This window comes from Scyliorhinus canicula, chromosome 13, assembly GCF_902713615.1.
Source record: "Scyliorhinus canicula chromosome 13, sScyCan1.1, whole genome shotgun sequence".
Classification (NCBI taxonomy): Eukaryota; Metazoa; Chordata; class Chondrichthyes; order Carcharhiniformes; family Scyliorhinidae; genus Scyliorhinus; species Scyliorhinus canicula.
In genome coordinates, this window is record NC_052158.1 from 144,193,940 (window position 1) to 144,217,593 (window position 23,654).

General features: G+C 46.1%; 1 protein-coding gene across 1 annotated transcript in view; it reads right to left on the minus strand.

Annotated features, from left to right (window-relative positions):
• The window catches only part of hltf (helicase-like transcription factor), an 85,085-nt gene that overhangs the window by 24,948 nt on the left and 36,483 nt on the right, over nt 1–23,654 (minus strand). The window contains exons 14-19 of the mRNA XM_038815757.1: nt 21,239–21,336; nt 20,959–21,102; nt 17,929–18,067; nt 11,060–11,195; nt 7,218–7,397; nt 6,043–6,167 (exon numbers count right to left, since the gene is read on the minus strand). Of these exons, the coding sequence (XP_038671685.1) occupies nt 6,043–6,167; nt 7,218–7,397; nt 11,060–11,195; nt 17,929–18,067; nt 20,959–21,102; nt 21,239–21,336 (822 nt within the window). The remainder of the gene's footprint in view (nt 1–6,042; nt 6,168–7,217; nt 7,398–11,059; nt 11,196–17,928; nt 18,068–20,958; nt 21,103–21,238; nt 21,337–23,654) is intronic.

A 23,654-nucleotide genomic window follows, 5' to 3' on the forward strand; every position in this document is an offset into this window, starting at 1 on the left:
AACTGTACGCAATACTCCAAATGCGGCCGTACTAGAGTTTTGTACAACTGCAACATGACCTCATGGCTCCGGAACTCAATCCCTCTACCAATAAAGGCCAACACACCATAGGCCTTCTTCACAACCCTATCAACCTGGGTGGCAACTTTCAGGGATCTATGTACATGGACACCGAGATCCCTCTGCTCATCCACACTACCAAGAATTTTACCATTAGCCAAATATTCCGCATTTCTGTTATTCTTTCCAAAGTGAATCACCTCACACTTCTCCACATTAAACTCCATTTGCCACCTCTCAGCCCAGCTCTGCAGCTTATCTATGTCCCTCTGTAACCTGCAACATCCTTCCGCACTGTCTACAACTCCACCGACTTTAGTGTCGTCTGCAAATTTACTCACCCATCCTTCTGCGCCCTCCTCTAGGTCATTTATAAAAATGACAAACAGCAACGGCCCCAGAACAGATCCTTGTGGTACGCCACTCGTAACTGAACTCCATTCTGAACATTTCCCATCAACTACCACTCTCTGTCTTCTTTCAACTAGCCAATTTCTGATCCACATCTCTAAATCCCCCTCAATCCCCAGCCTCCGTATTTTCTGCAATAGACGACCGTGGGGAACCTTATCAAACGCTTTACTGAAATCCATATACACCACATCAACTGCTCTACCCTCGTCTACCTGTTCAGTCACCTTCTCAAAGAACTCGATAAGGTTTGTGAGGCATGACCTACCCTTCACAAAACCATGCTGACTGTCCCTAATCATATTATTCCTATCTAGATGATTATAAATCGTATCTTTTATAATCCTCTCCAAGACTTTACCCACCACAGACGTTAGGCTCACCGGCCTATAGTTACCGGGGTTATCTCTACTCCCCTTCTTGAACAAAGGGACCACATTTGCTATCCTCCAGTCCTCTGGCACTATTCCTGTAGCCAATGATGACCTAAAAATCAAAGCCAAAGGCTCAGCAATCTCTTCCCTGGCTTCCCAGAGAATCCTAGGATAAATCCCATCCGGCCCCGGGGACTTATCTATTTTCACCTTGTCCAGAATTGCCAACACTTCTTCCCTACGCACCTCAATGCCATCTATTCTAATAGCCTGGGTCTCAGCATTCTCATCCACAATATTATCTTTTTCTTGAGTGAATACTGACGAAAAGTATTCATTTAGTATCTCGCTTATCTCCTCAACCTCCACACACAACTTCCCACCACTGTCCTTGACTGGCCCTACTCTTACCCTAGTCATTCTTTTATTCCTGACATACCTATAGAAAGCTTTTGGGTTTTCCTTGATCCTACCTGCCAAAGACTTCTCATGTCCCCTCCTTGCTCGTCTCAGCTCTCTCTTTAGATCCTTCCTCGCTTCCTTGTAAATATCAAGCGCCCCAACTGAAACTTCACGCCTCATCTTCACATAGGCCTCCTTCTTCCTCTTAACAAGAGATTCCACTTCTTTGGTAAACCACGGTTCCCTCGCTCGACCCCTTCCTCCCTGCCTGACTGGTACGTACTTATCAAGAACATGCAATAGCTGTTCCTTGAACAAGCTCCACATATCCAGTGTGCCCAACCCTTGCAGCCTACTTCTCCAACCAACACATCCTAAGTCATGTCTAATGGCATCATAATTGCCCTTCCCCCAGCTATAACTCTTGCCCTGCGGGGTATACTTATCCCTTTCCATCACTAACGTAAAGGTCACCGAATTGTGGTCACTGTTTCCAAAGTGCTCACCTACCTCCAGATCTAACACCTGGCCTGGTTCATTACCCAAAACCAAATCCAATGTGGCCTCGCCTCTTGTTGGCCTGTCAACATATTGTGTCAGGAAACCCTCCTGCACACATTGTACAAAGAATGACCCATCTAATGTACTCGAACTATATCTTTTCCAGTCAATATTTGGAAAGTTAAAGTCTCCCATAACAACTACCCTGTTACTTTCGCTCTTTTCCAGAATCATCTTCGCCATCCTTTCCTCTACATCCCTAGAACTATTAGGTGGCCTATAGAAAACTCCCAACAGGGTGACCTCTCCTTTCCTGTTTCTAACCTCAGCCCATACTACCTCAGAAGAAGAGTCCCCATCTAGCATCCTTTCCGCCACCGTAATACTGTCCTTGACTAGCAGCGCCACACCTCCCCCTCTTTTGCCCCCTTCTCTGAACTTACTAAAACACCTAAACCCCGGAACCTGCAACAACCATTCCTGTCCCTGCTCTATCCATGTCTCTGAAATGGCCACAACATCGAAGTCCCAGGTACCAACCCATGCTGCCAGTTCCCCTACCTTATTTCGTATACTCCTGGCATTGAAGTAGACACACTTCAAACCACCTACCTGAACACTGGCACCCTCCTGCGAAGTCAAATCTGTGCTCCTGACCTCTATACTCTTAATCTCCCGTACCCTAAAAATACAATCCAGGTTCCCATGCCCCTGCTGAATTAGTTTAAACCCCCCCAAAGAGCACTAACAAATCTCCCCCCCAGGATATTGGTGCCCCTCAGGTTCAGATGTAGACCATCCTGTCTATAGAGGTCCCACCTTCCCCAGAAAGAGCCCCAGTTATCCAGAAATCTGAATCCCTCCCGCCTGCACCATCCCTGTAGCCACGTGTTTAATTGCTCTCTCTCCCTATTCCTCATCTCACTATCACGTGGCACGGGCAACAACCCAGAGATAACAACTCTGTTTGTTCTCGCTCTGAGCTTCCATCCTAGCTCCCTAAAGGCCTGCCTGACATCCTTGTCCCCTTTCCTACCTATGTCGTTAGTGCCAATGTGGACTACGACTTGGGGCTGCTCCCCCTCCCCCTTAAGGACCCGGAAAACACGATCCGAGACATCACGTACCCTTGCACCTGGGAGGCAACATACCAAACGTGAGTCTCTCTCGCTCCCACAAAATCTCCTATCTGTGCCCCTGACTATTGAGTCCCCAATTACTAATGTTCTACTCCTTTCCCCCCTTCCCTTCTGAGCAACAGGGACAGACTCCGTGCCAGAGGCCCGTACCCCATGGCTTACCCCTGGTAAGTCGTCCCCCCCACAAGTATCCAAAACGGTATACTTGTTACTCAGGGGAACGACCGCAGGGGGTCCCTGCACTGACTGCTTCTTCCCAGTCCCTCTTACAGTTACCCATCTATCTCCAGTCTTTGGTGTAACTATTTCCCTGAAGCTCCTATCTATGACCCCCTCTGCCTCCCGAATGATCCGAAGTTCAGGGTACCTGTGTGGAGTTTGCACTTTCTCCCTGTGTCTACGCGGGTTTCCTCTGGGAGCTCCAGTTTCCTCCCACAGTCCAAAGATGGACAGGTTAGGTAGACTGGCCATGAAAAATTGCCCCTTAGTGTTCAAAAGGTTAGGTATGATTACTGATTTACGGGGATAGGGTGGCGGCGTGGGCTTAAGTAGGGTGCTCTTTCCAAGGGCTGGTGCACTCAATGGGCCAAATGGCCTCCTTCTGCACTGTAAATTCTATGATTCTAAGTAGTTCAATTAAATGGCCACTACGGTTTTTTTCTTTCATTTTTATAGGATCTGTGCATCGCTGGCTAGGCCAGGATGTGTTGCCCATCGTGAATTACCCTCGAGGTGGTGCTGAGCTGCCTACTTGAACCGCTGCAGTCCATGTGGTGTAGATACACCCACAGTGCTATTAGGGAGGAAGTTACAGGATTTTGACCCAGTGACAGTGAAGGAACGGCGAGATATTCCCAAGACAGGATGGTGAACGACTTGGGGAACCTCCAGGTGGTGGTGTTCCCATGTACCTGCTGCCCTTTTCAACCTAGATGGTAGTTGTTGTGTGTTTGGAAGGTGCTACCGAAGGATCCTTGGTGAGTTCCTGCAGTGCATCTTGTAGATGGTACACACGGCTACCACTGTGCATCGGTGATGGAGGGATCGTTTCTGAAGAGCCGGTCCCTGTACTGTACTGTTCTTTGTTCAGAGCAGATAGCAGCTGCACAGAAAACCACTCTGTTCTCTCCACAGATTTGGTGGATCTGTTAAATGCTTCCAGTATTTTCTAGTTTTTGTTTTAAATTTTCTGTATCTACAGTTTTTTTTGGCGATACAATAATGTATTTGCAATTAGTCAGCAGTTTGAAAATCTTTTAGCATTTCACATAGTGAACCGTTGTTTGAAATGTGATATCCGATACTCATCGAACTGTACACAGGCCACTTGGTCCATTATACCGTTGTCAGGTCTTTAAAGAGTTGTGGAATAATTCCACTTTCCTGTGTTTTTCCATGCAAATTCCCCCATGTCGAGTAAATAGTTTTTTTTGAAAGTTGCAATAAAATCTGTTCCCACCATTGTTTCAGGCAAAATGTAAAACAATTTCTCCTCATCTTACCTCTGGCCCTTTAAATCTTTCTCATCCGGTTACTGACTCTTTGAATGCCATCATTAAATCTCTCCCCTTAAATGTCTTTGCCCCAAGGAGAACAGGCACAGTTTCTCCATGTTATTGGAGTCCTTCATCCCTGGCATAATTCTGGTAGATCTCCTTGGACATCCACCAAGATCTTGCCGTTCTTTCTAAAGCATGGCACCCAGAGTGGGACCCTTGCACTGCTTGTGAGGGTTACGTTCCCGGGAAACCTCGCAATCGGCGATGTTACAAACGAGGAAGGGACTTAAATTTGATAAGCTCCAGCCATACGAGGGCAGCATTGGTTTGGGAAGTCACGCCACAGCAAACTGTTGTGACTATATCTACTCGCATGCACTTCTACCAGAGTTACTGGATAATCGCATGGAGCAGGAAAGCCGATTTCAAAGGCCAATTATGCCAAATCATCATTGCCCGAGTTGAGATCAGCTAATCCCATCCCATACGGGTCCATAGACCATCCTAGTCTGTGCAGTTCAGTTACTCACTGAACAAGCTCACAAAGGTATATGTACTCCGAGTAACCGACCCCAACAATTTCTGTATCCTCCATTTTAACATAGCATCAGAGTTCCTTACTCATGTTCCAGTGATCCAGAGATCACGCCCAACAGTGTGAAATTTACCAGAGTATGTCTGTCTCAGCTTTCAAAGACCCTCAATGATACCTTGGGGTGAATTAACCCATCCCACACTGGAGCTGTGCTCAAAGGGTTTGCTTGTCAATGCGTCAGAGCAGAGATTCCAAGATTTCTGGGTTAATCCCTTTGTTCAGGTTGCACTTCAGCTGCCACCATTCCAGTCTCTGCTCTGTCACAGCTGCCGTCTCCCCGGGGAAAGAGAAGAAAAGAAAATGCGGAGAAGTAAACACTGCTCACATGGTGGGTAGTGCGGTGCACAAAATACAAAACGTCAAACACAAACGAGCTGTGAAAGCCGGGACTTTACTGTACTTCCACACAGGCCTAACTAGCGTTTAATAAAGCTTTAATAGGGTCTTGCTTTTGTATTCTAGACCTCTTTGTTCAAATCCTCAATTTGGCATGGACAGGAGCAGACCATTCAGTCCCATGAGGCTGTTCTGCAATTCACCATCATGGCGGATTTGTGTCTTAACCATCTTCAAAGGATTGCTGCACGCAATCTCGGTCTCAATGTTCTTGCACACCCTTTTAAAATTCTACCATTTATCCTGCCTCTTCTCATTATTCCTTAAAAAAAATCCCTTTACATTTGTCCACATCAAATGTCATCTGCCATCTACCTGCCCACGTTACCAGTCTATGTCCTTCTGAGGTCAGCCACTCTGCTCATTCTTCATAGCTTTTCAGTTTTGTCTCATTTGCAATCTTCAAAATGATGCCCTAAAGTACGAAATCCAGATTATTCACATAAATTAAAGAGCTGCGGTCCTCAAACAGACCCTTGTGGAGTCACCACTGTACACTTCCTTCCAGTCTGATAAACAATTGTTCATCTGTCCCTGAGCCGATCTTGTACTCCTGCTGCCACTGCCCCTTCAATCCCCATGGATATCAATTTAGCGAAAGGTGCCTGAAGCAGTGGCCACAGTTTATTCACATGGGGGAGGATATCCGAGGAGGCTGCTCTTACCTGAGGAACCCATTACAGCTGAAGAGTTTGCGAACAGACGAGGATGGCAGCACAGCTGCCTCAGCCAGACCAGGATAGCGAGGACGTCGGCATAATGTGTGAAAATGGATCCTTCACTGAAATATCTGAAAAATGTTGGGACAAGGATGAGCATTAAGCTGCGAACACATGTGTTTGATAGCTGCATTCCATCCCAGCTCCAAAGTGTCCTCACTAATCGTCAAGACTAAATTTCGATCTGGCACGACACAGTTGCCAAACAACAGACTTTCCAACATGCACAATAACAAGAGCGGGACTAACAGAAGAGAATTCCGGCGAGGAAGAAGTTAGGCGACATACGAATTAGGAGCGGGAGTGGGCCACCTGGCCCTTTGAGTCTGTCCCGCCATTCAATAAGATCATGGTTGGTCCGACTGCAACTTCAACCCCACATTCCTGCCTACCCCTCATAACCTTTCACCCCCTTGCTAACCGGGAATCTATCCAGCTCTGCCTTAAAAATATTCAAAAGCTCTGCTTCCACTGCCCTTTGAGGAAGAGAGTTCCTGAGACGACCCTCTGAGGGGAATAAAAGTTCTCCTCATCTCCATCTTAATTGGGCACTCCTTTATTTTTAAACAGTGACCCCGAGTTCTAGATTGACCCACAAGAAGAAAAATCCTCTCCACATCCACCCTGTCAATAGCCCCTTGGGGTCTTTAAGGTTTCCCAACTACAGCAACACAGACAGTTTGTTTCGTCCATGAGCATTGCCACAGAAGACAAAACACTATGTTAAAAAAATTAAAATTATGGGTACAGTTGTTTTTCAGTAAAGAGCTTCAGATGAAATGTTCCGCTTGGCCAGTTGCTGATACTGAGAAATTACAGAGTCCTTCAGCCCATGGTTTTTGGTCCATTAAATTGAATCTCTGAATTAAGCACTCTGATGTATTGTCCCTTCTGGTTATTAGAACTAAGCAATCGAAAACCGGCTGTCAAAATACATCTACTGGAGGTACGCATTCGACAACAAATTGCAATCCTCCCAAATATTTCTCTTTTCACTGCTGATGCCATTGCACAAATAAAACATGAGCTTCATTAAAAAAAAAGTTGAGGATGTGCATGGAATAAAATATACCAAAGGGGCAACTTTACACTTGAAACAGGGAATTTGTTCTGAGTCTCACCTGCCAATTATGGCCCGCCCTTCATTCTTCACAGATTCGTATATTTGCTTCTCTTCCTCGGACAGCGTTATATGTTGAACGAAGACATTGCGTTCAGGGAGCTCGATTACAGGCTTACCATTTACCTTGCTGGTTTTGGTTCTTCGCAACGTAATGTTGTTTATTAATGCTTGCAGCCTCCTGAAGAATAAACACAAACCAAAGTATTGGGGACCTCTGGCTAACAAAACAGCTTTCCCAGCTCCACACACAATACAATAGTGAGGGCCCTGTACTTGTACATCACCACTGCGGACTTTTACATAAAATGTTGTGGCACAGAAACAGGCATAGGCCATTCTGCTGAAGACACTATTCCGATGTTCATGCTCAATAAGCACCACCTGACGTCCTTCTTCATCTCGCCCCATTTTTGTCTCTTTTGTTTATCTAACACAAACATATCGATGGTGTTTCCCTTGTTTGGATCCCAGACAAGAACCCAACTATTATCAATGTGTAAAACAGTGAGGAAATGTCACTGCACCACGCGAGTGATACGCTGACCCACAGGTATCTTTTATGCTGAAACAAACTTTAATTTGAATCTATCACATTAGCAATGAAGTAATAACTTTACAGTTGGCAGGTGCAACAGTTCTTAAGTAAAAAAAGAAACATCGACTTACTTGGTAAACCAGCCACTTTATTCCATTTAAGCAAACCAATGTATGTTAAATACCATTCATGAATAAAGTTAACAACTAAGGTTTTACTTGCTTCTCTCAGTGCAGAGTCTTTTACTTGCTTCTCTCTGTGCAGAATCTTTGGAGAGAGAACCTTTGAGGACTAAACTAAAACACCCCTGTTCAGATTAGAGCTCTAGAACCTACTGACTCTTCAGACAGACCTGGCCCTTAACTACATCATTAACTACATAATTTGTACCCAAAGCATAAGGCATTCCTTTGGCTCTTCTCACAAAATGTCTCTCGACTTGGTTTAGCCAGTACCAAAAACAATATCCCTCAAATTATCTGCACCCATAGGTCCTTCAAATCTAAACAACATTCTTATATCTAGTTATCCGTAAACAAGTAAATGGCTCTCAAGATCTATTAGCAGAACACTTCACTTACAAATCAATGATTACCTCAATTTTACAACATCTTAATCATCGCTCCAGCAGTCGTACTGTCTGTATGCATCTTAACCCAGATTTTTAATAATATTACTAGAAAGAAAATCTTTTTACATTCATCACAACCTCAATTCATGTAGTAGCAAGTTGCAACAATTTAGGCAATCTCTGGGAAAGACCTTTGTCCCAAGTTTCCTTTAAGATTTATCAGTGACCAAATTGTATTTATAGATTCTCTAATGGCTTTCAAGGGCACTTATTTTCATAGAATTTACAGTGCAGAAGGAGGCCATTCATCCCATTGAGTCTGCACCGGCTCTTTGACAGAGCACCCGACCCAACCCATCACCTCCACCCTATCCCCATAACCCAGTAACCCCACCCAACACTAAGGGCAATTTTGGACACTAAGGGCAATTTAGCATGGCCAATCCACCTAACCTGCACATCTTTGGACTGTGGTAGGAAACTGGAGCACCCAGAGAAAACCCACGCACACACGGGGAGAACGTGCAGACTCCGCACAGACAGTGACCCAAGCCGGGAATCGAACCTGGGACCCTGGAGCTGTGAAGCAATTGTGCTAACCACTATGCTACATTGCTGCCCAGTTTTATGACCCCTTGCTTTGAATTTTCCCACAAGTGGAAACATCTTCGCTATGTCAAACCAAAGGTGCTGCCGAACGTACTGAGTATTTTCATTATTCTCCATTTTTATTTTGTTCATGCCTCTTCACAACTTTAAAGACCAAATCATCCCTCAAACTTCTCTTTTCTACAGTTCCGAACTCCAGACTGTTCAGTCTTTCCCGACTTATAACCTCTCTATTCTAATAGCATTTTAATGATTTTTTTTTTGCCCACATTCTTCAGTGCCTCCTGCCCTTCTTGTGATTTGGATGCGTGCAGTTAATTTTAATATGCAAGATGGAAGAATATTAGCGCTTCTATAAATTGCACCAAAACTATTTTGGATAATGCAAACTTACTTTCTTGAAAACATAGCTCATAAGCACCTCTTGTTTCTGAGTCAGAGGCTTGGAGTTTAATCTCTACTCCAGGACTTTAACTGGAACAGGCCCAAGGGCTTAATATTCTGCTCCTGCTCTCCTATAAACTCAGCTGACCCCAGTACAATATTCCAAGTTCTATCTTGCCAGAGGAGCTACCATTAGCAGAGGAGTTACACTGAAGCATGGTCAGGCCATTTCACATTCACTCCATCTAGGCCTCTGTCCAATTCACACCAGTGATGACTTGTAACACAGCAACGGGCTATATTACAAGCTGGGGAATGAGAAATTATCCGAAAAACAATGTTTCAAACTGATGTAACATGCAAGCCCTCTTAAACTTTCTCTTCTTTGACTAGGAGAAGCTTCAGCTCAACCGTGTGGAATGGGAGAAGATCCCCGCCCCTCCCCCCCGCCCCACTACTTCACCCTCTTCAACACCTTCATTCACAACAAACCCGAAGCGGCGCATGGAGACCTCCCACCTTCTGACAGGCGCCATGGACATGGGATCCACCCGCCCTTCCGGCAATGTGTTCCCCCAGGATCAAGTAGCTCTCGTCTTCTCTTCGGATGTCTCTGATATAAGCAAGGGAGGATCTTCATTCTGTCCATTAAAGTCTAGACCATAGACCATAGAATTTACAGTGCAGAAGGAGGCCATTCGGCCCATCGAGTCTGCACCGACTCTTGGAAAGAGCACCCTACTTCAAGGTCCAGACCTCCACCCTATCCCCATAACCCGGTAACCCCACCCAACTCTAAGGGAAATTTTGACCACTAAGGGCAATTGATCATGCCTAATCCACCAAACCTGCACATCTTTGGACTGTGGGAGGAAACCGGAGCACCCGGAGGAAACCCACGCACACACGGGGAGAACGTGCAGACTCTGCACAGACAGTGACCCTAGCTGGGAATCGAACCTGGGACCCTGGAGCTGTGAAGCAATTGTGCTAACCACAATGCTGCCCCTTTTTTGTTTAGATAGAATTGTCTACTTTCACATTTCACTGAAAACCATTAAAAAGTTACATTTTTTATACAAAGTGTTAGTGACAACTCTGAAGCACGATCTTTCAGTAGGTTTCTGTGGACAGTGCTGTGGTGTGCATTGTGTACACAAAAACAATGGCCATAGCAGTACAGAAAACGGCTGTCCACAAACGATCTGCTTCAATCCATTAGTACTGAAGAAGCAGTTCAAACGGCACTATTCCACATTACCTGTGAGTGATATTCTGATAGTTTGATTAGAGAAAAATAGAGCTAATATCATCAGAGGCATTTTTTTTAAACAAACATGAACTGGCATCATTCAGCTCATCCACTTAACCAAAACCCACCCACCTTCCATAAATCCACCTTGCTCAAAACCCTGCTGCATGTATCCTATTATACATTAGGCCGATCTGCAATAAAAACTGTATTAACTATTTATCCCCCAACATCTCTATCCTGGTTTTTAAAAGTCCCACTGTGGTCTCACCATCTCCTAACATCCTAACACTGCAATCTCCTCCAACCCTATATTACCCTGCCCTGGACACATCTTTCAGCCTCCAAAATCTTGTGTCTTTTCTTCCCCCCCCCCCCCCCCCCCCCCCACCCCCCACCCCAAACCCCCTCCCTGTCACAGAGTCTTTATCTACTCCTGCCTTACTCTCAAAAATTCCATTCATTCAATTTCAATTCAAAAATACCTACTTGAGACCATGCTGATCCCCCATGGTAACAGGGCGTTGGATAGTCCGGTGCCACCACTGTCGGTCTGTGAACGGTTTCAACTTCAGGAACGAAAGAATGGACCAAAGATCCTTTAACGAGTTTTGGATTGGAGTGCCTGTGGCAGAATCACAGTGAATGAAAGCTACATGTCTTCATGTATGGACAGTCATTTCGAAGACAATATTCATGCAAGTCCCATTTTGGAGCATATAGATACTGACGCACTGGAAGTGGTGGTGATGGTGTAGTGGTAATGTCCCTGGACTAATAATCCAGGTGCCCAGGCTAAAGTTCTGGGCACATGAGTTCAAACCGCACCTCGACAGTTGATGAATTTTAAGCTCAACAAATAAAATGTGGAATTGAATATTAATCCCAGTAATGGTGACCATGAAACTATCATGTGGTTCACTAATGGCCTGTAGGGAAGGAAATCTGCTGCCCTTACCCAGTCTGTCCTACATGTGACTCCAAACCCACAGCAATGACTCTTAACTGCCCTCTGAAATGGCCGAGCAAGCCGCTCAATTCAAAGGCAATTAGGGATGGGCAACAAACACTGGCCTTGCCAATAATGCCCACATCCCCAAAGTAAAAACAATACAGCTGTTGCGACCATACAATTGGAACAACCAGGACTTTAATGTTGGATATCCAAGCGCTGGCAGACGCACAACTAATTACCCATTAAATAATGTGTAGTTTACGAAACAGTTAAACGGAGGCACAGTTGAGAATGTCAACTTAGGAACACTCAATGCTGGGGCAGGGGTTCTGGAATTGTACTCTATGCTTCCTGCACCCCATTCACCCCACCCCAAACCGGGTATGTCTCCAGGACATGGGACACAAAAAAAGTCAGGTGGCCATCCTATCGACCCCCAAACCAGTCCCCACAAGATGAGGGGGAGGTAGGCCACCTGCCTACAGGCCAACTGAGGCCCATAAAAGAACAATTAATGGTCACTTAAGGTCCCAGGTTCACCTCTGCCGCCATAATTCACTGGCTGGGGGAAGGTGACCACTGTCACCAAACCTGGTGAAAGGGTGGGGAGGGAGGATGTGCCCTGTGTGCATTTGGGACAGGTCCCCCTAAGACAGCATCCCCCCACTTTGTACCTCTCTACCTGGCCTTCAGCCCCCATCCCCACCCCACTGCGACACACCTCCCAATGCTCCCTGATCCATCCTCCCATCCTTGTCCAAGCCCCAGACTTGTCTCTCTCTGATGGTCTTGTGCGTCTCACCTTGGGGACTTCCTGCAGTACCAGCAACACTGCTTTTCCCGTTCTGGTGCTGCTAGGATTGCCCCCCCCCCCAAACACCCCAGCCTGTTAAGGCCGCCCTTTCAATATATCAATGCAGTGCAGCCTTTTTTATCAATCAGTTGTTTCGGATGCACTCATCCTCTGGAGATGGGGCGAGCACTTTGCACCATCCCCCATCAGAGCCATACTTAGAACAGACTGTATTGCCAGGGAAAGAAAAGATTTGCATTTACAGCGGGCAATTTTTCTGCCCATCAGATGTCTGAATCTTTACAGCCAATGAAGTATGTTTGCAGTGCTACAATGGAAGAACTGCAGCAGCCAATATGCATTCAGCAAATTCACGCAAACAGCAATGTAATAATGACAAGATGATAGGTTTTCCAATGATGTTGACTGAGGGATAAATATTGGCCAGGACACCAGGGGTAATCCGCCTGTTCTTGGAAATATTGCCACAGGTTTTTTATATCCACCCAAGAAGGCAGATGCTGCCTTGGTTTAAAGTTTCAGACAGAAGACGGAACCTCTGGCAGCGCAGTGCTCTCTCCGTACTGCCCTGGAGTATATCGGAGTCAGTCTTGATTTTTTTGTGCGCAAACCAGATATTGGGACTGGAACCTTGGACGGGATTCTCCGACCCCCTGCCGAGTCGGAGAATTGCCCGGGGGGGCGTGAATCCCGCCCCGTCGCTCCTATGCTGGCTGCTGAATTCTCCGGCGTCGGTTTTCGGGCGGGGATCACGCCGCGCCGGTCGGGGGCCGTTGGCAGCACCCCCACCCCGACAATTCTCCGGGCCCCGATGGGTCCGACCAGCCACCCGTTTTTGGCCAGTCCCGCCGGCGTGAAGTGGACATGGTCCATCCCGGCGGGACCTGGCTTGGAGGGCGGCTAGCGGAGTCTTCGAGGGGGCCGCGCGGGGGATCTGACCCCGGTGGGGGGGGGCCTGGCCCACGATCGGGGCCCACCAATCTGAGGGCGGTCCTGTACCGTGGGGGCACTCTTTCCCTCCGCGCCGGCCTTTGTAAGGCTCCGCCATGGCCGGCGCGAAGAAGAAACCCCCTGAGCATGTGTAGGAAACACGGCAACGGTTCTGCGCATGCGCCAGAAGACACCGACGGTTCTGCGCGTGCGCCAACTTGCGCCGGCCCACGGAAGAATCCGCAACTTCCAGGCGGCCTGATGCCGGAGTGGTTCGCGCTGCTCTTGGCGTCAGCATCGGGCCATCCGGCCAGTTGCGGGAGAATCCCGCCCTTGTGAGGTACCAGCTGAGCCACACTGACGGAGGGGGTGTCCTTTTTAAACCAGAGTGCTGGGACTGATATTCTGGGGATCAAGCAAAGGGCTTCAGTGCAGAAGGATAGCACTCGGCCCATCCAGTCTCTACTGACCTTCTGAAAGAGCAACTGACCTCGGCCCTCTCCCCACCCCATACCCATAAACCCCCCAAACCTGCACATCTGTAGACTGCGGGAGGAAACCGGAGCACCCAGAGGAAACCCATTGCAGACACACAGAGAAGGTGCAAACTTCACACAGAAAGTCACCCAATTGAACCCCGGTCCCTGACGCTGTGAGGCAGCAGTGCTAACCACTGTGCCATCCATCTTTGAAATCATAGAATTTACAGTGCAGAAGGAGGCCATTCGGCCCATCGACCCTTGGAAAGAGCACACTACTTAAGCCCACGCTTCCACGCTATGCCAGTAACCCCACCTAACAGACACTCAGGGCAATTTAGCAGAGATTGGGACTGGAACCTAACCTGCACATTTTTGGACTGTGGGAGGAAACCAGAGCACCCGGTTGAAACCCCATGCAGACATAGGGAGGAAGTGCAGACTCTCCACAGACAGTGACGCAAGCCGGGAATCAAACCTGGGACCCTGGAGCTGTGAAGCAACTGTATCGGGTGAATCACGGCTTCAGTTTTAGCAGTACTTTTACTTGAACACTTGATTTTATGCAAAACAACAACTGCCAGGCTGCCTTGAACACCCAAGCAGTTTGGGTAAGTAACAGCTCAGGAAGATCACATTTACTGTCTAATTAAAAAGTACGCGTGGGATCTGCTCAGTAATCTAAAAATCAGATCCTCAATAATGAAACCTTTTATTAATTAAACACCGTAAATAACTTATACACCCAGTGGGAGTCCTATTTAATCAGGCCTCACTTTGTATATCACAACAATCTTCATATCAGTATTTTGAGTTTTCCTAATCCTATAAAATGCGTCATATTCAAGTAGTAGGTTTTTACATTAACAGATTCACAAGAACATATTAATCCACATAATCATTATTGAAGCAAATTCAATGCCCATCACTTGTTGTCCTTCAGAAGGTGGTGGTGACTTGCCTTCTTGAGCCGCTGCAATCCTGGAGGTGTAGGTACACCCACTGTGCTGCTAGGGAGGGAGTTCCAGGATTTTGACCCAGCGACAGTGAAGGAACGGCGATATATTTCCAAGTTGGGGTGGTGAATGACTTGGGAGGGGAACCTCCAGCTGGTGAGGTTCCCAGGTATCTGCTCCTCGTCCTTCTAGATGGTCGTGGTAGTGGCTTTGGGATGTGCGGCCCAAGGAACCTTGGCGAGTTCCTGCGGTGCATCGTGTAGATGGTACACACGGCTGCCACTGCTGGTCAGTGGTGGGGGGTTTGAATGCTTGCGGAAGGGGGTGCAATCAAGTAGCCCTATTGTACACTTCCAGTATTTGCAATTTTCCTCACTTTACCTCAGCATAGAAATATTGGTCAGATTCTGCAGTCTGCTCAGACTTTTAAAAATGTAGTTTTGCATTGGAGTTTCCGGTTAGCTATCTATCCAAAAAGTACAACGCCCACCTATGGAGGTTGTGGCACCTGCATAAACAGGGCAAGCAACTGTGTATTGCCTCAGCCAATCAGACTGAGGAATTGATAATGAGGCATGCAGCAGCTGAACCAGGAAGTATTTAACTTGACCCCAAATCAGTTTTCGGAAGAGTAGGGAAGAAAGATTCAATTGGTAGATAAAAGCACCAGAAATCAAAACATTTTAAAATCTCCAACAGTAAGTGGAATCTGAAGGAATGAGATGCCACACTGGTTAAAGCTCATTTTCAGTGCCAAAGAGGTTGTTTAGCAGTAACAGAGATTCACTATGCTGTTCCAATTTTCTCAACACTGGGATGGGCAAGGAAATCAGTGAGTTTAGGGTTCAGACATCAGATAAGTACAGAGTACAGTGATGGGCAACCTAGGTTAGTGAGGGGGCTGCAAGACTGAAATAAGGCTTGTTCCCTGACCATGACCCCATGAATAAGATTTAAAATGTTTAATGCACGGCAAATATTTAACAACGAGTTATAGAAAATGCGTAATCATTTGTACAGAATTCCTACAGTGCAGAAGGAAGCCATTCAGTCCATCGAGTCTGCACCGACAATCCGCACCAGACCGAGGCCCCTCCCTATCCCCAAAACCCCACCTAATCTTTTTGGACACTAAGGGACAGTTTGGTGTGGCCAATCCACCTAACCAGCACATCTTTGGACTGTGGGAGGAAACCAGAGCGTCCGGAGGAAACCCACGCGGGCAGGGGGTGAACGTGCAGACTCCACACAGACTCAAACCCGGGTCCCTGGAAATGTGAGGTAGCAGTGCTAACCACTATGCCAACGTGTCACCTAGATACATTAATAGAGTAACTATCAACTTCAAATGGTAAAAACAAAATAAATATTTACACTCTGGGTGCAGAGAGAGCGCACGGTTTTCACAGCCAATGTTGTGAGTAATCAACACGTACCTCAATTCAATCGCCCTTGCTTTATGTGTGTAATCACTTCAGTCATAACGGTGAGCAAAAAATAACGTGGACGGAAATCAGCAGAATGTGGCAACCCTACACGCAGGCAAAGGTCAACAAAATGACTCGTGGGCCACATTCATAACCCAGATGGGCTGCAGGTGGCCCCCCGTGCTGCTGGTTTCTCACAAATACTTTATGCAGTTCAAATACCAAGGACTGGATTCTCCGGTCCCAGTTTCTCCGCTTCTCCATTGAAGCCACCCCACACTGCCGACAAACCCGTGAGCAGGGGTGTACTCCCAGCAGGGACAGGGAATCCCAACAGCCGAAGAATTCCGGCCCAATTCTCTGCATAAGTTAGCAGCGCCACCTAGCTTTTGGAGGAGCTGGACCTCACAGACAACAACTTCATTTCCATATTTAATTGCATATGCGCAATGGTCAAAACCTGCTCATCGGTTTACACTTTACTAACAGTGAGCCCTGGTGGCCTTGGCCTCATCCCCATTTCTACCACAAAATTCAACTCAGCATCATTCTTCCTGGCAAAAATCACAATGATTGCCATAGAGTCATTGATAGTTACAGCATGGAAACAGGCCCTTCGGCCCAGCTTGTCCATGCCGCCCAGTTTCTATTACTAAGCTAGTCCCACTTGCCCGCATTTGGCCCATATCCCTCTATACCCACCCTGCCCATGTCACTGTCTAACTGTTTTTTTAAAGGAAAAAAATTGTACCCACCTCTGCCACTGCCTCTGGCAGCTGGTTCCTGATGCTCACCGCCCTCTGTGTGAATAAATTTCCCCTCTAGTCTCTTTTGTATCTCACCCCTCTCACCTTAAACCTATGCCCTCTCGTTCTAGACTCCTCTACCTTTGGGGAACAAATTTTGACTATCTACGTAATCTATGCCATTCATTATTTTATAGACCTCTACAAGATCACCTCTAAGCCTCCTATGCTCCAGGGAAAAAAGTCCCAGCCTATCCAGCCTTTCCTTGTAGCTCAGACTATCAAGTCCTGGTAGCATCCTCGTAAATCTCTTCTGCACTCTTTCTAGTTTCACAATATCCTTCCTATAATAGGGTGACCAGAACTTAACACAGTATTCCAAGTGTGGTCTTACTAATGTCTTGTACAACTTCAAAAAGACGTCCCAACTCCTGTATTCAATATTCTGACCAATAAAGCCTAACATGCTGAATGCCTTCTTCACCACCCTGTCCACCTGCGACTCCACCTTCAAGGAGCTATGAACCTGTACCCCTAGATCCCCTTGTTCTGTAACTCTCCCCAACTCCCTACCATTAACTGAGTAGGTCATGTCCTGATTTGATCTACCAAAATGCATCACCTCACATTTATCCAAATTTAACTCCAGTTGACATTCACGGCCCACTGGCCCAATTGGTCAAGATCCTGGTTGAAAGATTGGTTGAAACCTGTGGTGAATGTAATATATGAATGTATATAATAATTCACACTGTTATTGTAAGTGCAGTAGCGCCATCCTACCACTAGGGGGAGTAGCGCTGGGAGCACTGAGGAACTTGTACTGGGCTCCACCTTTGGTTCCGCCCACGACTCCTCCCCCTAATGCAGCTGTATAAGTATCCGTGTCCAGAGTCAGCCTGGGTCACTTCGAGTTCATCAACAGGTAACAGGCTGGCTCTGAGGTAAGTCGATTAAAGCCTAGATTCACTTCGGAAACACGTGTCTGATGAATTGATGGTTCCATCAAAACCCGTTTGGGGTCAGCCCAGTTTACATCTCCCAACCTTACCTGTTAACACCCATCTTCGTTCAGCTATTAGTGAGAGGGCTGCTTTAGTCTGCTGGGCATTTGGGTTTCGAATAGTGTGTCCCTCATCCAGTACTACACGGAGCCAGTTCACTTTATGCAATGGGCTGGCACTTCCGCTCTGTCAGGGAAAATTAATAATGATTAACGCAAGATGAGAAAAACCCAGTACAAAGGCTCCCACTCGAAAACTATACCACAGCCTCATGCATTAGACTACACCTTCTGTGACACACTATTCCAAACACCTGTCACTCTTTCAAACCATTTCCAAGAATCTATTTCAAACCTATTTTAACTACTCTTAAATTGTGTCTCCTAGCATCATATAATCTGTGTATTTATGCTATATAATCTACCCATTATTGTATCTAGTGACCAGATCTCCATATTTCATGTTACACTCATTTTTTTAAATGTGGCAATGGAATGAAGGAGCCAGAATCTCTAACCACTTGACTTAAATGTTTTACAAAGCACATTTAGGTAAAGCTCATAAATGGAGGCTTTCATCTTTACCCTCCATGGCAATTAAGTTCTACTCACCTAACAGGACGGATTTTTAATTTTTACCTGGACCATTAAATAACCATTGTGCTTTGGCCGCCGGTATAGACATCACCCTCTACTCATTCTGGTGCAAATCAATTGGAATGCAAGTCGGCAGACCTCTGTAACTTGGGGCTGATCCACAATGCCGTTTGTGCACCCGAGAGACAAGTTTGAAATCTATCCCAATATTTGCTCAGCAATAATTAGACATTGCAGCTTTAAAGGCGAACCAATTACACATTAGAGGCAAAAATCACCTTCCCTATTCACTGGCCATCAGAGAAACAGCAACTTACTTTGAGCAATGCTATTGTAGGACTGGAAACAATTTATGTAGTTTGGTCCTTATAACTTTCGCGCCAGACATGAGCTCTAATCGTTCATCGTAACCACACTCTTCGCACCTTGAATACATTTTGTCGCTTTGAATACATTTTGTTCTCTAAGAAAGAGTTGCATTTATACACTGCCGTTCACAACCTCAGGATATTTGCAGTCACTTTAACTTTGTGTTAAAGTGAAGTCAATGTTGTAATGCAACTCTCAGCGCGCACACACACACAAAGATAATGCATAAAATATTTATTTAGCTGTCTCAAATAATGCCGCTTTAAGGTTAATAGCAATGTATTGTATAGCAGGCCAATCATGTAATTCTCATTCACCTGACTGCTGTGAGGCACAGCATAATGGGAAGCTACTTTGATTACAACTCTCTTGCATTATTAATTCAGCAGAAATACTGCCTCAGGTCTGCCCGTCATCATAACCCTCGTGGGAGTCATCAACATGTTGCTGACTTTCAGTTAATGTCAGCGCACTTCCCATTGCTTTTACTGTGCTAACTTCCACAGGCACAGCACTGCGGATTCTGGGGCTTCCTGTCCTTAAATCATCAAGTTCCTTTTGATAATATGAATCCTGTGAGATGGAACGGGTGTCACAATTAACCGGTACACCTTTAACTGGAAGGAGTTGGCAGCGAAAACAGCACTATTTCCTGCTCACCATTAACCACTGGTTTAAGCTGAAAAGAACTTTAAGCAAGTTACTTCTCTGACCCCAAGCCACGTTTTTAAGTCCACATTTTCTTGATAATAAATCTGCCTATTTCCTCCTCCAAGATCTTGCACTACAAGTTATCCAACATAACCTGCCCCCTACACTGTTCCATTGATCTCCTGGCTTATCCTCATTAAAAACCCTCTGCATCTTATCCCACAACCCCAATCACAGGCACCGTCACTCCATCATGACCGACGTGCCTCGATTCCAAGACCTTTGCCTCAATACTCAAACTTCAAAAAAGACTTCCATGATCTTCAAATTCCTCTAATTCCTTATCCCTCTGTGTCACTCCTCTATAGCCCTACAATCTCCAAATCAAAATCAGTGTTTTACTGACTCCAGCCTCTTGTGCATTCGACCCATTCACTCCATCACTAGCCCATGTGCATTGTGCAGCCTGGGTCCCACTCTCGAGAGGCCCGGCCCCAGATCCTTCTGCCTCTCCATCTTGATGATCCTCTTTAAAGCCCATTTTTGGAGAAAGGTTTCAGTCTGCCATCCCAAATTTTTCTTCTTTTGCTTGGAATACATTTTCCTTGTGCCTCTTTGTGTGAGAGCGAGATTTTCCCAGAAATCGGAAAAGTTCAAAAGGCGGGATTCACTGCTGAAGCTGCCAACAGCATTGCCGGATTTCTCTGCCGCATAGACCGATACTTTGAAAACAAAGCCCCCTTTAACGGTCGGGCCCCACGACGTATCGTTGGCAGGGCGGCCTCCGTTTCATCCTTCCCTCCAGCAACTCTTACAGCGGGGGGGGGGGTCGGGGAGCCTGTTTTAAATGTCGCCCCAGCACGGAGAGGGCAAAGCAGTTCACCCTGGAACGCCCCCTTCCCGGCAGTGCCCACTGGCACTACCCAGGGGTCTAGACTGCAGAATATAATGTTACAGTTATAGCAAGGTGTAGAGAAAAGATCAACTTAATACGAAGTAGGTCCATTCAAAAGTCTGATGAGGGGTTCTGGCGAGCAGTGCTTCATGTGCATAAAACAGGGACTATATGCAGCGTCAGCTGCACGTTGCCCGCTGTGGCCCCTTGTCTAAACCGGGTGGCGTTTTATAGCCATGTGTTTCTTGGCGCTGCGAGCGCCAAGAAACACACGGCTAAACGTGCTTGTTATGGGACTTTGTTCCCTTTTAGTTAAAACAAGCCCAAACTGTTATGTTTCTACAGTGTGTGAAATAACAATAACTGTCAGCTCCAAACTGGAAAATTTCAGACTCCGGCACTACTTTTCAAGAATCCTTCATGGGTCAGAAAAGCAAAAAAAACTCAATTCCTCAAGCGTTTACGACTTTCAATTAAATATTTTGACTTCACAAAAATGAAGAGTGCGTAATCTGAAAGACTGCAACAGATTTCAATACTGTGCCAATCTAATATTCAGCACCTACCCCATAATCGACCGTTAATGTATTGTAGGTGGTCAACACTACATCCTGTTCAGCGAGAAATGCTGCACCTTTATTCCTCTCAGATCCGTAATAAAGATACATATTCAATTTCACATCAGGAAACAAATGTCGCTCAAATTGATCCTGAAAGACAGATTTGCATTTCAAGTTATTTCAACTAGTTTGGATTCATACTTTTTGGACTAATTATAATAAAGGAGGATATGGATGAAGGACACAATTTGTGAGGAAAAACTCAAATCTGCCATAATGCACTTACAATCCAGTTACTGAGCACAGACAGTGGACAGACAATCAGGGTCGATCTTGCCTTCGAGTTAGACGCTGTATTTGTGCCGATCTGTGTGCTTGTACAACCTATTCAAAAAACAACAAAACCAAAATACTGAAAATCCAAAATACCAACAAGAAAGATGCAAGAAACACTTAGCGGGCCAGGCAGTATCTGTGGAGAGAGCAACATCAGTAAGGCTTGCATTTCAAGTCGCCGACCTTAAGAGCCGAGGAAAGAGGTACCGCTTTGAAATCCAGTTTTAGCCTGACGAATAAAGACCGGAGACAGCTGGCAAGAGATGTGAACAGGTCTAATGAAGTGTCACCGATCTGCAACGTCAGCCTCTCTCTCTCTGCACAGATGCTGCCTCACTGCTGAATTTCTATTTCTTTGAAGCCATGTTTGTCTTTTGACAAACTCACTTAAGGTGTTCCAAACCAACTAGATTTGAAGTCTCATAACGTCTATAAATTTGGATGGAGGTTCTGTGTCAATGTTGGCCTTGCTTTTAGCTGCCTCCATGCCAAGCTCGGAAATTCCCTCCAAAAGCCTTGCTGCTCTCAGTCCACCTTAAAACCTACTCCCTCTTTGACTTAGATCGCCAATATCTCTTTAGCACAGTGGGCTAAACAGCTGGCTTTGTAAAGCAGAACAATGCTAGCAGCGTGGGTTCAATTCCTGTACTGGCCTCCCCGAAAAGACGCCGGAATGTGGCGACTAGGGGCTTTTCACAGTAACTTCATTGAAGCCTACTTGTGACAATAAGCGATTATTATTATACGTAGCTTGGTGTCAATGTTTTGCCCAATAACTGTGAAGAAGCACCGTGGGACATTTTAACATTTTAAAAGCACAATATAATTTAAACTAAAAGAGGCATTTACAAAATTATATAAAAGTACAGCAACACTTCTGTCCAACAACATCTTCCTGTTACCAGATGTTATTCCGTTGATCCCACACTCAAACCACCGATGTCCCATCCTAACCCTGTCCCCCTCGATCCAGTCTTGTCCTCCTGAATCCAAGGGGAGATGTCTTCCTGCACAAGAAACGCACTCTGCAAACTCTTGTGAAATACTGGCAATACGCCATTCGTACATGCTCCACTAGCACCATCTAAAAGGCACTAACGGTATTGCAAGTATTAATTTTTCTTTTGTTACTTTGTGAAGAGAATTTGATCACCATCAAGACTATTAGCGCCAAAAGTTATAATAGGAGACTCCATTGGGTAGTAAAACCCACAAAAGAAAACAAGGAATACCGATTAGGTAGCAAAAGAAGATTGTGGAGGTGTGCACTGCCTGAAATGCAGTGATGTAGAATCAGTTAGTAACTTTCAACAAGAATTAGTTAAATACTTGAAAAAGGAAAGATTTGCAGAGCTATGGGGTAAGAGGAAGGGGAATTGTGACTAGCTGGCACAGGAATGGGGGGCTGAATGGCCTCCTCCTGTGCTGTATGGTTCCATTTTACAAGAGGTGATGACAAGCTTATGGTGGCGGTGTGTCACAGTTTACTCAGGGTGTCCCGAGTTGCTGTGGCAACATGCACTTTTACAACGTGTTGAAGTCTGGGAGCTATGGATAGTGATGGGAGCAGCTCCAATGCTCCTTCCATCACGTGACTGACCAGGAATCTCTCCCACTCTTACCGCCTGTCATTGGCATGTTGGAATGATTTACAGGTTGATACTCAGCTTGTTTGACCGTGACACACTTTCGTTGGCCATCAAGTCCTGGAGTGGGACTCGAACCGGAGCTTTTGACTTGGAGGCAGTGATGCTACCCACTGCGCCACAAGACCCGTTGACAAGCTTGTAAAAGGCAGCAGGAGGAGGAGCCTATGTAGTTCTACAGTCTGGGAGGCTTGGGAAAGAAGAAATTAAAAGTATGCTTTGATTTGAACATGGTAATAATAATGTTCATTAGTGTCACAAGTAGGCTTACATTAACACTGCAATGAAGTTACTGTGAAAAGCCCCTCGTCGCCACATGTTCGGGTACACACAGGGAGAATTCAGAATGTCCAATTCACCTAACAGCACGTCTTTCGGGACTTGGGAGGAAACCGGAGCACCCGGAGGAAACCCATCCAGACACAGGGAGAACGTGCAAGCTCCGCACAGACAGTGACCCAGACTGGGAATCGAACCTGGGACCCTGGAGCTGTGAAGCAACAGTGCTAACCACGGTAAGGGCACAGCCAGGAGGAAGAGGGAACAGTGCAGTGAATTTGGAGCTTAAGAGGGAAGGAGGGAGAAAGCAGATGTCTACTCGCTAGCACATTTTGGTTATTATTCCCAAACTCTGGACCAAATTACTGCGTTACAAAAGCAGTCCTTGTTCTCCGTGGTGCCTGGATAGAGCTGCCGATCATCATCCCTCACCGCAGCCTG